At 37.4% G+C, this 16,913-nt stretch overlaps 1 protein-coding gene across 1 annotated transcript in view; it reads right to left on the bottom strand.

Annotated features, from left to right (window-relative positions):
* Nucleotides 1-1,225: 1,225 nt before the first annotated feature.
* The window catches only part of SLX4IP (SLX4 interacting protein), an 80,072-nt gene continuing 64,384 nt past the window's right edge, over nt 1,226-16,913 (bottom strand). Inside the window, exons 8-9 of the mRNA XM_080407749.1 lie at nt 4,538-4,647; nt 1,226-3,057 (exon numbers count right to left, since the gene is read on the bottom strand). Coding sequence (XP_080263875.1) covers nt 2,241-3,057; nt 4,538-4,647 — 927 coding nt within the window. The 3' untranslated portion in view covers nt 1,226-2,240. The remainder of the gene's footprint in view (nt 3,058-4,537; nt 4,648-16,913) is intronic.

Raw genomic sequence — 16,913 nt, 5'->3', positions numbered from 1 at the left:
GTGATGGAAAACAGCATTTTGGGTAACAAATATCCTAAAGGAAAAATCAAGTGTTCTTAGCTACATAGACAATGGCTTAATCTACCCCAGCCCCTATAAATGCATGAGATTCATCTGCAAGGGTGCATGCAGGTAGGCTATTCAGTTAAGATTAAAACTAAATTGTATTTATAAGGTTGAAATATATATAATAACAGTATGCAATGATACAAACCATATGTGGTCACCCTCTGGCTTCTAATACTTGAGTTAAATGGATTAGAAGAGGAGAGAGGCAAAAAGGGAAGCTTCAGAAATCCAAAAAAATTTGGGGTGTACTTGGTCAAGACCATCCACAGATGCAATCAGTACATATGCCAGCTTGCAAAAGCAGGCATAAGGTCTTTTTCCTAACCAGAATGAAATGAAAAGTAGTAACTGAAGTGGTTTTATAAATTCAACATGTGTCTGTTACTGCATAATCATATAAACCTTTCCTGTACATATCTGTTACAACCAAGAACATCATCACAAAGATCCAAGGAAAAGAAAACAGAAATAATGGACATTTTAAACTGCAGTCTAGAATATATGCTTGTATCATTTTTTATCAGTTTATTCACTGTGAGAACTTAAAGAAGCCACCCAGAGAATCTAAGCTAAGACTTTAAAAGAAACTTTCAAATTATTCCATTTTAATTACTCTTACTTTTCTGATACTTACTTAAAAGTTCTTATACCTCTCAAGTCTATCAGAAAGGTGCTTTTTACGCCGTGCCTGGCCCAGTCCATATCTCCAGTAACAGCAAACATACCTCAGACTATTCTTCCTCCAAACCCAGGTTCATTTGCAGCCTTGGTTTTGCTGTTACTAGAAACGACCTTTTTGTGGAGCCCGAAGATTTGTAAGCATTAATACCTTAACACAAAGCGCTGTGAAAAACATCATGTAAACAGGCTGAAAGAAAAACAGAGAAAATGTCACCTAGCAGGCACACAGAATCTTTTTCATTTATAGCAAAATCAGAAATTATTTACAGCAGAAAGGTGCCGTTCAACGGTCAGCTGCCAAGTTGCTCTCCTAAGGACCTGTACTACACCACCAACTCTAAATGCTTATGGATATGAATCTTCTTAACCCAAAAGAGGATATCCACAGTTGTAAGTACATGTCAGTAAGATTTTTTTTTTCAATATTACTTCACATAAAACCTCTGCAGTCACACTGATTAAGAGAATGATGAAAGAAGGCTTATAATTTTATTTTAAACATTTTTAAAAGAGAAGCATGAAATAAGAAGTTACATTTCCTTAACTCATTAGTATATAAGATACAAAAGTAGTATGAAAATGCACTGTGCAATTAAAAGTTACCTCTATCTTAAAATAACAAATAACTCGAGTAATGCTAACACATGAAAATCAGTGTGTCATCCCTGCACACAAACAAGGCCTGGTTTTGACACATGACTGTGTGAAGATGTGTATGCATGTTTATGTATGAACTTTTCCCAACAGCAGTGTTTGCACATCGAGGTGAGTGCATATATAAAACCAACCTCCATTATTCCGAACGCTCAACACATGATCACTTGTATCCACAACTCGGGTTAGAAATAATAATTGTTCATATCAAATCTGCACAAGCAGAAACCGTAGTTATTTGAAATATTTGAAATTTGAAATAACTATTTTGAAATAATATAGTTATTTTGAAAAAACACTGAAAAGGTGGGCCTGAAATTATCAGCAACATTAAATACTGGTTAAAGCTTTTTTTGAAATAACCTTAATTTGCCTTACTGCTGTAACAATCACATGAATAAACCATCAACTTCCTAACACAGAAAGGATTTTCACTAAAACTTTGTTCAGAAACAAGCAAAACACTGTTGCTAACAGATCATGAAAGTAGTTTTAAATTTTACTGTCATCTGAGTTTTTTAAAATAATAAAACATACACAGATCTAAAATTTTCTAAGTAAATATTATTTTATAAGAGATTTTTCTTTCTATAAATACCACACTAGTTTGTACAATATTAATGTCTAATTCCTAAAGGGTTAACAGAATTACCTTCATTACAGTTCCAAATTACTAAGATACTTAGTTAAATAAATCTTCTTAAAAAGTATTATCTAATTTTGGCTTTGTATTTTTATTATTTTTCATTATTTTGTATTGCTTCCTACTTCTTGCATATGTTTTCCCAACACAAATTTGGCTGTCCACCCATGCCATCAGGGTAATATTTCAGACTTTATGATTTCTTATGCCTTCGCAGTTTTAACTTGCTGAGACCATTTTCAACTTCTCTTTTTCTTTTTTGGATAAGCTTCTCTGAAGACACGTGCTGCTGTTCTAAACAGGATGATGGCTTCACTGGCAGTTCTTTGGTGGTTGTGCTTGGGCCATTTTGGTTTGTCTGCACTACACTGTTCCTCACAGAAAGAGGCCGGGAGAGGTTTTTTCTCAAAGTTAGTGACTCCTCATCAGATGCAATCTTTGTCGTGTCTTGTTTAGAAAATAATGTGGAATTAAGTGGGGTCTTCTCCTCCGGGAACGGACCTAAACAGTTATCACCACACTTGGTTGTTTCTGCATGGCTAGGAATGAAAGGAGTCCCTTCAGAGGATACTTCTTTGAAATGCTCTAACTTTTCTTCTGAACCACAGCGCTCTTGTTGAGCCTGTGTTTTGGTCACTTTTTGACTTTGTTTTGGACTTAGCAGTGCTGACTCAGAGCTACAAGAAGGGTTCTCGCTTAGAAAACTCAACTTCAACAACTCCACAGAGTGAGGTTTTTGCTGGCTGCTAACACCATCTGGCTGTCTCTGATTAACATAATTTTCCAGCTCTAAAACAGGAAGCTCCAAGTTGCTCTCAGCTGTATTTATGCAGTTCTTCAGCAGTCCTGCACTCCTACATTTCACTTCAGATTGAGGACTGAGAGAAGTTTGACAGTTGCTCTTTCCGTTCCCTGTCTGCAAGTCCACTGAGCCAGGATACACGTTCTCAGAGTCCTTACTGATCTGAGGTTTGCTTGTGCTCCTTTTCCTTGTTTTTGTCCTTTTCACACTGCAATAAAAAATAATTTTGTTTTAAATTAAAGACGACTCTTCACTGCCTCAATCTGCATTTCTTACAAACTCTGAAACACCACAAGGTCAACCCTCTTTCTGAATGGGGAAAAAAGCCCTGTGTATCATCTTGACAAGCAGTAATGTTTGCCTAGTGTGGATAATATCAAGTCTTATCCATCTGATTTTCCACTGCACTAGGGGAACCCTATTTATTAATGACTAAGCCTTAAAAGAGTTCACATTCTATTCGAAGAGGCAGAACCGGATTCATTACAGATGTTAAAGGTCAACACGGCATAAGTACATTGAACTCCTTCTCAAACTGGCTAGATAAAATACTATTTCAATAAGTGCCTAAATTATTTCAAACCATTCTCATATATTCACTTGTATAATGTATATCTAAAGCATAGAGGGGGGGCAGGTGGGGAGAGGCAGCATGCGCATTTCTGTGTGAGAATTTCTAATCTCTATTTTAAAATGTTCCTCTGGAATTTTTCCCAGGACATTTCAAAGCATTTCTTTAAAGTTAACCACTGCTCTTCTAGTATCAAGCCCATTCATCTGGGAAGGACTTCGGTAATACAAGTAGATGATATTCTAAAAGGAATTATACAGGAAAATGGGATCACAAGGACCTGCTGGAGTGTCAGTACATAAGCACTCCACAGCAGTGTGTTACCTACAAATCTAGATTTCACATACACTGTAAAATTAACTTTATGCACAACTACTGAAGCTGCATCTCGAATCTAAAGATATTACTATAGATTGTCCCATGCTGAGACCGCTTTCGGCTGCTCTGCTGAAGCCAAGCAGTTTCCACGTTGGCGTACCTAACTCTTCAGAAAAAGGACTCTTCTGAAATAGGTAGAGCTGGCTTACCTCCAAATCTAATCTCACTTCTAAAGACAACATGGGTAAGAAGAAAAGTTGCCAGGGTTCCCAGCAAATCCCCGATTCCACAGCTGATTTGGGGCTACCGACAGCTTGCACAAGCAAAGAACGACATCCTGGTACAGCAGGGACCCAGTGAAATGTTCAGCTGACCAACTAACCCTCCCCACCCGCTACACCAGGGCCAACTCTTTTAACTGTGACCAAGGATCCAGACTGCACTGCAGACTCTCCAAATGAACAAAAAATATATTTGCAAATGTGTTTTTTCACCAGATTCAAGCATCACATATTTATTTTGGCTCACAGCTTCATTCAAGGAAAAAACACCCTGTTTTGATTCTGCCTAGCGCTATGTGAGATATGTATGTGGGTTGTAATAGCTTTTGTCAGGCCGTACAAAACAACGACGATTGTTTTAAGTGTTTATCCACACTATAGTAGTAGTCTCAGTAATTTAAAATAATCTTTTGTAAAGGAGTTTATATTATTAGATTTTTTTTTACATAAGCTCGATTCTATCTACCCAAATTTTACCAGATTATAATTTTAACACCTTAGAAAGGATAGTGACATACATTTCTTTCAATATGTCTTGCTTTGTTTGGTCGTTCAGGTTAATTTTGCGCTCATTGTTCTCAGCAGATTCAGTAAAATATCTAGACATCCCACTGGCAACATCTTCTTTCTGTTCCAAAAGAAAACACAGGTTTAAAACATGACACACCAAGCTGTAAATATTCAGCATAAAACTCCATTTCTAATACTAAGACTTACAGATGTTCTTTATTATTTTGATCTGAGCAGTCTAAGAGAAACAGAATTATTTTTTTAATCTTTTAATATTTGGGAGTCTAGTCAGCTCCCGCCCCTTTCAGAGTCCCAATGAACATATTTCATATGCTAAAATACACCGCAAACAAACAAGACTGTAATGTAAAGGATGTAGCTTTCCAAACCGTCTGAGGAAACTGTTGGCAAATATTTGACATCTTTGTGGCTCAAACTGTGACAAATGCCAGGAATCTCTCTTGCAGACAGCAGCATGTTTGTCAGGTTTTTTTCTGAAGAGACTGACTGGCGCAGTGGTCTATACACTTATTCTCAGAAGAATTCCCATAATTTTCCATACTTACAAAAAATATACAGAGCGTTATCTGCTCATTTAAGAAGGCAAGGGTTAAAACTTTTAATACTAACATTCAAACGCTCACAGCTTGTAGTGGTTGGCTACTACAGGACAACAGGGGAATTCTTTCTGGTCTCAGCTAACAGCAGCACCATGGTTTTATATAATACGAAATTGGGGCGAGAGGGAGGGAAGGAAAATGCTCTTTTTCTTCAAGCTGTGAGCATTTCCTTTCATAATGAAACGATCTCAATCAGAGAAGGGCCATTTGCTGACTTCACTACTCACTACCACATACTTCAAAAAAGTATTATCTCTGAGGCTATGGAGAGGACAGAAAAAAATGTGGCCAAGTCAAGAAGAGAAGAGGCTTTGTGCATCTCCTTTTCTTTGACAGCATCTCTCTTCATCAGCCTGCATGACGCAACTTCTGATCGGGGCTCATCAAATGTAGGGAGTACTCATTTATACCATTTCTTGCTCTGCACTGCGAAGCTAGTGCGCTGGAGCCAGGCAGTACAGAAGAACTGAAGAAAGCAGAGAAAGACGGTGCAGGCACAAGGCCAAAGCATGTACATGACTGCTGCCTGGAACACCTCTCAGGAACCTGTCACTTACAGAGGATGAAGCCCTGCCCATTTTTATTTTTATTGCTGTTTTACAGGAGAGGGGGTAAACTTCACCGCTCTTTCCAGAAGAATAAACCAGTGAAAACAACTTCCTGTTTTGTAAGCAGAAGGAGGGCAGTCAGGCAAAGAAATAAAGCCATTTTGACAGTTTAAAAAAAATACAGCTGCTTTGAGTCTTCCTTTCAGAGGCAAATTACATGAGAGAATGTGTGTGTGTATTGATAGATGCATGAAGTTCTGTCCACTAATGATGCAACACATGTGTTTACAGCAGGCAGAAAACACACGGACATACATGCAATGTGATTTCAACCTCAGAAATCAAGCCTAACTAGTTTAATCTGAGGGATTAATTGCTGCTTCTATTCTTGTTAGAGGTACGGACTCTCCTAATTTGACTATGTTTTCATATTTTGTAAACTATTAAATGGAGTACTATTAAGATACTCAAGAGCCTTGCTAATTTTAAGAGAAAACACAGACTCTTAACTGTGAAGTCTGTAGAAACTATTCTGATTTCCAGTAACATTCACACAACTCAGACTGAAGGATCTTGCACAATCCTTCTGCATCAAAGCAGCTGCAGGGGACTCTTAGTTAACCAGAGAACAAGAGCACAAGCAGAAGCTTTTGAATTTCTGCTTTATGATAACTGGTAAGGCTAGTTCTATTAAATCTTCTTCAGTCCTCAACACAGCAGACCACGACAGGTTCGCCGGTGCACTAAGGCACTTCGTGTATATGTGGTAAGCAATGCTAGTGCTTTGTACAAAACCCAGGAGGACTGGGGACAGTTCCTGTCCACACGTACTCACTACAGTTCTAATTTGCATCAAATTATGGACAGCAGACGATCGTTGGCTGGGGTGTACTGTCATGCCAGAGCATGAAGAACAGACCCTGGAGAGAGGCAAAGATGACGAAGCCATGTCACTTATGAGTTGAGTCAGAGGGCAGTTAATGGTCCAGAGTGGAAGGGCTCACACATTCCCTTGTTAACGCCATCGGCAACCTCTCCTTTGGTCTTCACAGAACTTATCACATAAAGCAGTGACAGAAAAGGGTTAATGCATTAAAAAATTAAAACTCAAAATGATTTATATGTGAAACACTTCTGAACATGCCCTCTAAGTACAGTAGATTTTCCCCTTGGAACCACACCCTGTAAGTGCTGTATTTTGAGAGCTGAACAATTAACATAAGGCATATGAGTCAGTCTTTGAAAGACTCTGTGGGAACCAGAGAGCCTTTTGCTATTAGGAGTGATGTAAACTCCCTAAGGCTGGAATAACTCCACAATAGAAGGCAGAGAGAGTCATAAATAACAACAATGGGCACTCCATATACTACTAAGACACTCAGCCATTATTGGTGATACTTCCTTTATTTTCTTTATTAGACTTAATAATTTTAGTTAATTAAAAAAAAATAAAAAACACTGTCTGTTTTGGGAATACTATTTATTTCCTATGGGAACTTCAGGACTTGTTAAAGAAAGAAAAAAACCTAATCTGCTCTCATCCTGTCTAGTAATCCCAAATTCCTTTTAGGCAGTGAAATAATTAAAGAAAAATATTCCAGGCATAAAAAGGAGGACAGCAGAAGCAGACATCATATAAACAATGACACCATGACAGAGAAAAACGTCAAAGCACCGCCAGACTTGTGACTTGACTCTGAAAGAGCTGCAGGGAGTGGGATTGCTGCTAACAAATTAAAACCACATTTCTTGGCAAATTGTTAAAGACAGACATATTTACATTTGTATAGAGACTGGGTGGGCACAAAAGATTAAAACGCTTCTTTAGCCCTTGAACTGGCAAGTTCTATTAGAAATATGTGCTCTTAAAATCCTAGCGTAAGCTCACTCCTTTTTGTCACTAAAACTTGGCAAAGAAGGGCTTGCAAAAACGAAGCTTACAAAGTCTTACTACCCTACCTGCTCATAATACTGGCCTCTCAAAACCTGATTTTGTGATCCTTAGTACTTATCCAAAGAGATGTCTGGGAAAAAAAAAATCTATTAAGACCGACAGAGAAATACGACTGCTAGGCACACAATATACTTGGTGTAAGGCTTATCAAATTGAAAATTCTTTCTTTTACTTTCTTACTCAATTTTTCCTCAAAATGAAAAAGAAACCCTCAAAGTAGTAAAAGTGGTGACTGCTGTCTGCAGCAATCCCCAGAACAGCTGAATTCAGCAATACAGCATTAAATACCTGTAAAAGAACTACTTGTGGATGTGCACTTGTAAAGAATCTTCACAACTCATTATCCTGAAGAAGAGCGAAAGGTTTGGCCTTTTCAGCCTGACAATAATACCCATACACACACTGATTTCTTTTCAGTCTAGGGTTTGAGATACTGGGTTGAAAGAAAAATTTGAAACGTGAACAGCGCTGCTCCCCTTCCTGCCCTGCCTCTCGTATGGTTTCACATTCTCTAGTTGTCTCTTATGCTTCCCAGGATAACGGTTGCACATGCTTATGTACCAATAAAGTAACACTAAAGGATAATTAAATTTCATGTCTAGTTAAAAAAAAACACGTCTTTTTTTCTGAACTGCATTTATCAATGTGGTTCAACTTGCTCATCAAAAATACTTAATAGAAGACATCAATAGGTCAATAAATCAAATTTAGTATCAGCGTGGCATACAGGAGGCGGGTCAATATAATAATCTAGATTAAACAATGAAATTAAGTATTATCCCAGGTACACACAAGCAAATAAAATTAAAATTAGTAAAATGAATCAGACAGAAGCACTTATTTAGGGGAACTTTATGTAAGCTTGCAATTGCATGATTTCTCTTAATGTCGCTCTAAGCAGTATCATGAACTCAACCGTCTAAGAAAACCTTTAGGATTCAGAACTGTTCTAATAGATCCGATGGCAGATCAGAGTGGTCAGACAGGACTCTTTCCAATCTGATAAATAGAAAAGGGCTCCTAAAGCAAGTGAAGAGGCTTGTCAGCGAAGGATGAATCACACACCATAATCTAACAGATAGAAAACAGACACAGACAGGATTTTGGGTCTAGCCTTCTGCCCTCTCCCATCCCACATGAAGGAAGAGCTTCCCACAATTTCACGATGCAAATTTTTCAGCGTTTCCAATGTAGTGATGCATCTGTCCTAGCAATTCTACTTAGGAACTTCTACCACGTCATACAACATTCATAGTTTCCCAAGTACAGACATGGATACTATTTTCAACCTGACATACAGTTCCTTGATCAGACTTGTGGAATATTGCTCTACGTTTTAAAATGGACTGTCTTGCTCTGTATGTCAGCAAGTTCCAGTAGAAAACATTAAGGATCATTCCACATTACACATGGGAATACTGATTTTTCATTTCAAATAGATATTTTTAAGGAATGCTGGTGGTTTTAAAAAATACATCAATTTCAAGACAGAATCACCAGACAAAACTGCATGAGTCCATGAGGACCAGAACTGTATGGCCTTGCACAGGAAGGAAAATCTAACTCCCAGATCAGTGCAGTCTTCATTATCTACAACCAAATATCACTTTGATTTGACACCGTGGATATTAACTATTAAGTTTTTGCTTGTCAAGAGTCCCTACAGTCTGTACCACTTAGTCCGAGAGCTGGCCCAGTCTGTTACAAGTCCCTGTGATACACATTCCATTTTCTCAAAATACAAGGTGTGAACCCAAGTTTCTCAATTGATGCATAAGTCCTGGCAATTCCAAACCCTCCAAAGGTCCCCAAAGCATCGTCAAATTAGCTTAAGGTGTATGACTTCTATGAGGAAAAAGCCGCCTTCTTTTGAAGTCTTTTGTTCGGATTTTAATCGTATGATACACAGAGCAGGAACACTAGACTATTCCAAGTGTAGGAAATTGAGTTCTCTAGATTTTCATTTGAATGCTTGCTAGATAATAGAAAACATAAAAAATCCTAATAAGCTGTAAATGGCACAGAACAAATAAAATGTGATACTTCATAAAAAACCCCAAAGCTGCAGGGGCACCTTTTTAAAAAAAGATGCACATCTGTAACACAGATAGCAAGAACATACACAACAATTTCTAAAGCCACAGAAGGTGCTCCTGAAACAAACGATTTATTTACATACCGAGAAGTACATGACACATGCTGTGTGTATTTGCTTGAAGGCAAAAAGTGTCAAAATTAATGTTAAGTAATTGAGCTATTAATCATTCTGATTTTATATACTGATGCTACAAGACTCAGATTCTATCTTCAGCGAAAGTGTCCACTGATAAGAAATGGAGGAAAAGACAAGAGCTTTTCAACCAAAATAACTCCTCTCAATGACACTGAAGAAAAAAAAAATGTAAAGCATATTAATGCTGAATTTTGGGTTGGTTGGGTTTTTTTTGTTTTTTTTTTAAGAAAAGCAATGTCTTAAAAGCATACATCTTTAGCTAGCCTTTCCCATCAATCTTATGATTCCTGCTTCCAGTAGTTATGAAAGAGGGCATGCATGCAAGATATACATGTTTTATACTTCAAAGACATTTTTATAAAATAAGACAGCAATTTTACATGGCACTCAACCCCTTCCCCCAACTTACAAATCGCGGGGGAAGGAATCTACTACTCAACTGTCACGACTATCTGAAAAAGCAAGGCACTCCTCTAATCCTGTACCGCATTTTTTAACCGTCTGACATGAGGCTCCTCTATCTCACCAAAGCTAAATGGGTATCAGCATCAACAAGTACAGATGTCTAAACATCTATCAGTAATAGTAAAGTAAATTTTGTATTTATCCTTCCAGATATAGCACAGGTTATATGACATAACAGAATACTACTTAGAATCCGTTAAGTATACAGCAACATGATTTGTATACTTAAAACAGAATTCTTATGGAAAGAAAAATCTGGAAAAGAATACAGCAATTTTAAAAACAGCTGTTCTCTTTATACAATTACAATAGTGTTTAACAACTGTAAGAAATCTTGGAAAGATTAACTTATACTCTTGATCTTGCTGGTTATACAGAAGCAAAATATGTAAAATAGACAGAGCTGCACAGCCCACGAGATAATTACTGTTCAACAATTTAGTCAATGTTTTAGCTTGGTTTCCAAAACAAACACCACCACCACCACCCTCAAAGCCCCCAAGATTTCTGAGCTCACGCTGGGGATATGTCCCTCCAAATACATTCAAATCATGACAAATTGTTCAAAAATCCTTCCATGAACTTTACCATCACATATTTCAGCTTACTATTCAGTCAAGTTATGAAATTCCTATTAGTTGTAACAGATTTCTGCTGAAGGCTGAGGAACAGCTTGCTCTTTTAAACAATTTCAATCCAAAATCCACCAAATACTCTTTGCCCGATAGGAATACAGAGAATTATCATCAAAACATGAAGCAATTTAAACCTTTTAAAGTCCTAGAGTCATCAAAATCTTGCCGGTGCACAGCAGCTAAATCAAACCTTTAGCTTGCTGCAGCTTTAAACATTATCACTGCCAGCCTTCCACCCTGCACCGCTGCTGGAGGTGCCAGCCCCCTCAAAGTCAGCAGAGAGGAAAGAACACATTCAGTGCAAAGTCCAGAATCTTAGCTCAGATCTGCACTAACCACCAGCACGAGCTGTGACAGCAAAAAAGTGAGAGGGGAGAGGAAAGCAAGGGAGGTGAAAGGATGGTGACAGATGATAATATCTTAAATAACCACAAGGCTTTGACAAATGAGATCTTATGAATGCTGCTCAGTAGTTATATTTAAATCAACTGGTGTTCTCATATATATAAGAAACAACTACCAAAATCAGTAAAAGATTATTCAATTTGTCCCTACTTTTTGAAGATTGCTTCAGACAGAAATCATTTTACGTGCTTAATCACTTACACCGCTGTTATAGGGCCTTTTGTATTTCTGTTGTCTTTCATCTGGATTTTGCATAATGAGAGAGACACAATCTTTTATTGAAGAAGCATTCAACTTACTGGCCTTAAGACAATTTAAGTATTACTTTTTTATTTCATTCCATATATATTCTAATACTCTGTCTGCTTTTCAGGTAAGTCATCCTATGGAACAAAGATTTTCAAATCAGTTCGTTGCAGCAGTATTTAGGCCTTTTTCCAGATCCTGTACAGTTAATTCACTCAGTGGTATGCATGAGCACTGTAATTGCTCTTTTCAGTAAAAATACCGTGCATTTATCAACAGATGATTTTCATTTACAGTCCTAATGCCCTCTACCCAGCTCTGTGAGGTTTCCCTGAAATTCTCCACAGCATTCTCCAGTCCTGGACTAATTAAAATAATTGTGTCAGATTTCATTTCATCATTTGTCCACTTCTCCAGATCATTAATATAACAAACACCAGACAGCTATTAAGCTTTTTGCCATGCAGAAAATAAATCAGTCAGTTGGTAAGCTATAAGAAGAAACTAAGACAAGTTCAGACAAATGTCATTGAGGCAATTCACAGCTTTACTGCTCTCAGGTATCCTCCCTCCCCTTTTGCAGGAGGTTCCTACCCCCGCACACACACACCCCCAGCTGCTCCCACCCACAATTCAATGCACTAGCTTAAAAACCAGGGAAGTTTGGTTTGCATGAATCCACAAGACTGTGATATGCAGCAAGATGAGATGCAGGCACACAGCCCTTTTGGCACACTGCTGTAGGAGTGGTAATCTGCATGGAGAAAAGGCAGACAGCTGGGACAAAAGGGAATATTGTAAAACTGCCATAGCCGTCTTCTTTATGACCAAGGCAAAGACATTTGTATCATTACTTTGCAATGTAGTTTCTCAGAGAGAACAGCCTTATGATTGAAGGTAATTTAAAGCCATCCTAACATTGAAAGGGAAGTCTCACCTTCACCCAACACGTGGTCCTGCCAAGTCTCTGTGTCAACACCTGTGTTCATGCAGCCATGCAGTGAGAGCCTGACTTAAGTCATCCAGCCAAAAGTTAACCATGCAAACAACAAAAAACTCCCAAACAAAATAACCCTTTTTTTTTTCCAGAGGGATCAATGAATTAACCCAGCTCCCCACACATGCCAGTACTGACAGACACTGTAGACAAGAATGCCTGGATAAGAGAAGGCAGGAGCACTGCATGTTTCTGTATCATCAGTCTTGGCATCAGCTTGAGAAGAATGTGAAGGGTAAGCAGAAAAAAGTGACAGAAGCCTGAAGTGTCAAAAGTGAGAACTGAAAGAGAAAAGCAATTCTTTACCTGTCCCACATGGTATTTGAATAGAGCTCATTAGTTTCCCCTCTCTACCTTTTTGAAATAACAGTGAACCCTATTCACATCAAACTACAGCTTTATATCAAGTTCTTTTCCTCTAGCTATGTTTCCTACAATGACTACAATGAAAAGAATTAAGCATATTATCTGAAAACACATAAAAATTAGATTTTATGAAATTTTAAAAAGGATAATGAAATTGAACACCATCAGCAAGACAAGTATTAAAAGAAATGTAATATTAACCTGTGTTTTGGATGTTACTTCCAAAGCAGGGCAGCTATCAGCTGCTACCTAAAGGGGTGGTCCCGCTCTCTTCACCCCAATCCTGGCTGCACGTTCCTACAACATTTTTTTGTGTCACAGTTGGCAAGTGTGTGGACACAGGATGACTTGATTCAGTGAACTGACATGATGGAAAACTAATCCTCCAATAAAAGACACAGAAACTACATAAGTGAATTGGTTTTTGCTGGGTCAAGTCAATGAACTAATTCATTTTCAAATGAAGAATCACTTGGCCCATTGTACCCAGAAAGGAAAGGAATATGTAGCTGGAACTAGAGGGGATATGGACTGACCTTTTCAGCAGTAGCCCACCACAACAACAGTTTAACTATAACATTACATATATCTATATATATATATACACACACACACACACTTCCATGCAGAGATTAGCACTTCCACAGTGTGAATTGTGCAATTGTATTTCACAGTGTTTCCTTCTTCCCCTACCCAATCTGATATCACTTAACAATAGTCTTTAAAGTACTTAACTAAATTCCACTTGAAGTCTTTACTAATCTTTACAAATTGCTGCTATCTGAAAAAAGTTTTCATTCTATCTTCCAATAACACACTATTCCAGCAGCATATACTCTCATGTTAAGTCTCCTGTTAATTACAGCTAAGTGTACATGTTTTCATGAAAGAATCCGAATCCTCTTCCCAGAATAACCAAAATCCAAGCAAATAATGTCATTTATGCTCTTATGAGTTCTAAGAGAATTCTCTAATGTACCTGAAGTATGTTACAATGGCACAATTTATGAAGTCCGACACATATGAAGAAGATGAAACAGTTTGCTTTTATTTCTCTGTTGGGGATTTAAAAAGCACTGGGCATAACTTTAGCACCTTTCTTCTCTTGTTTACCTATCCCCACTTTCTTTTCTGACTTCATATGCATGGTAATTTCAAAATTCCACTTTCCTATCATCATTAGCTTAACCACCTTCATGCTTTCCCTATAACTGCTTCCTCTCATAGATTCTAGTATAAAGTTGATGTGGTTATCAATGAATACTCCATTGTTAGCACATTTTCAAATGTTCACAAGCCTCCAGTAAGCCTTCCACCCATTTCCATTTCCACTGTTTCTTCAGATAACCCACTTCCAATTTTCCATTTTAGCTCTCTACATAATAATCATCAAGAAAATGCCGTCATTGACAAAGATGACTAATGTTTCCAGAGTGCTCATATATTTCCCTGGGTTTCCTCTTTTGCCATGTTCCCAAAACTGCCATCTTTTTCAAGATAAAACTATTCAAGATTACAAACAGTTTGGCAAAACAGGAAACTGGTTTTATGTTTAAACTTAGCATTAATCAGCCAGGCTATTCTTCCATCTTTTCCTTGAGACTTCCAATTTGCTTATGTATTTTCAATAACTTGCTGTATTGTTTCTTTAAAAAAATTTCCCTCCTTCCAAAATGATTATTATTGCCTGCAGCCTGATTTTTAGATATGACCACAGAAACGCCCATTTCTAAACATTTTCTTCTGTTTTATTTCAGCTCTACTCCTTAGAAGTGGTCTCAAATCTTCCTTAGTTTATGCTTAAAGCTAATTTGACAGAGATTGCCTAATCTACCTTTTCCTTGGTCTTACAACTTGCATCACAGAAGGCTGCAAATCACTTTTCTCGGCAACTGGTGCTAAGGTTTATGCTTGTGAATATCTCAAAAGCAATCTAACGATGATCTTTCCTAAGAAAGGACATAAGAATTTAGTTTCATATCTGGCCACATCCCTCTTGGTTAAAGCACAGTCTATTTCAGAGATACAGAAAACAGCCTAAAAGGCAGAGAAAAGGCAAAGAATGAAGTGCTGAAGATAGGTGAAGAAAAAGTTGCAGTAAGTGAAAGTAATGCATATCAGGCTGACATAAAACTGGTTCCACATAATAGGAAGGCAAGACATTGAGCCTGACTTGTCTTGACAGAGATCAGGTATGAAAGCTTGACCCAAACCATAAACCAGCATAAAAGCAGTTTAAAAAAAAATAATTGTTAAATTGTGACAAAGTCAATCTCAGTGACATTCAGCAAGACTGAAAAGTGACAAAGTCTCCATTAACATATAGTCAACTACTTTTATAAAACACAGATAGGCCCTCAATACCAAGAATGTGAGATGACTGAACATTTAAAAGAACTTGCATGCAACATTACGAAATTATGCAAACCCAAACAACATATAGAGAAAACCAAAACATATGCCTCATTTTTAATCCATGACAGAATACACTGGAGTATATCAACGGAAAGGTCTTGGGTGGTCTTTTGTAGTCTAGTTTAGAGTTCAAGCATACTCACTGCTAAATTGATATAGAAAAGTACACACACAAAGTGCAGCTCCTTAGCCATTACTTCTGGAGTGCCAAAAACTTGAAATTACCTCTCAGTGGCAATCAAAACACTCCCCCAGTTTGGCAAAGTACTGAACTGGAGTATATGACAAATTTGGTACTAACATGCTGTAAAATTCTGGATCAACAAAAGAGTCTGGACTGGACCCTTTAAGTTAGAGCAGTAAGAATTAAAAAGATACTCCAAAACATCTGCTGAGGGTCTGTTTGCATCTTCTTAGACTCTCTCCTACCAACATACTACACTCACCTTTCCAGCCAGTTCTGTGCGCACATATTGCATCTGTAAGTAAAGCAGGCCTCCAAGACTTTATTATTGATTAGGTTATGATCCCACTAAGAGATTTATTTATTTTTTTTAAACGTATACCTGTTTAAACTGGCTTTTTAAACAAGGAGTTTCCACAGATCAAGATCAAATTTTGAAACAGTCAAGCTATAAAGTCCATAATATATTTTTCATTTGCCTTCTCCTTAATAGACAGAACCATGTGAAACAAGCTAAAGGAAACTTCTCATCTTTTATTTTATGGAAAGATTAAAAATACCAAATGGGGTAATTGGATATCTCATAAGAGACACTTAAACAAGTTTTTAAAAAAAAAAAGATAACTATTTCTCGGTCAAAATGCAGAGACAGGGTTTTCTACTTAAAGCATCTAAGTAGTTTTCAAGACAACACCAAGAAGGCAGTAATTTTCAAAACAGCAAAGTATTTCTAAAGCAGTTAAGATTTTTTCTGAGGGGAAAAAAAACATTTGCTTGATCCTCTGACATTTAAGGATACTTGTCAATCTAAAAATCAAGATAATAAAATCTGCATTTAGTATAATAAATAAAAGCACTCTGCTTGATATTAAAAAAATATTAAGTTGAATGACTAGAAGAAAACCTTTTTCTTCATGGGTCAAATATACTTTACTATGTTTAAGATAAACTACTAATATATATAGAGAGACCTCAGCATGTAATTCTGACTCTTACTGTGAGCACAGAAGAGACTGCCTGCCATAGAGCAGGCCACCTGGGTCAATGTGAGCACTCCTGAGACAATCAGCAGTTAAATGTGGCATAAAATTTATAAGCCTTTGACCCTGATAAAGCCTTCAGGATGAAATATTTAAGTAGAATTGTTTATGCTATTTAACTACACACCAGTGCCTTTTTCTCCATAAATGTTTGGGGAGGTTTTTTTCCCAGCAGGGCTAGCACTGATCTATTTCAGTTGTTTTGCACAACAAATGCTAAGAAAACACGCAAGAAACTCATGGACATTAAAACCTACCTCGTTACAATTTTGGAAA

The sequence above is a fragment of the Falco punctatus genome, assembly GCF_963210335.1.
Source record: "Falco punctatus genome assembly, chromosome: 12".
NCBI lineage: Eukaryota > Metazoa > Chordata > Aves > Falconiformes > Falconidae > Falco > Falco punctatus.
Note: the sequence above shows the minus strand (reverse complement) of the source record. Positions and strands in the feature narration are given on the sequence as shown.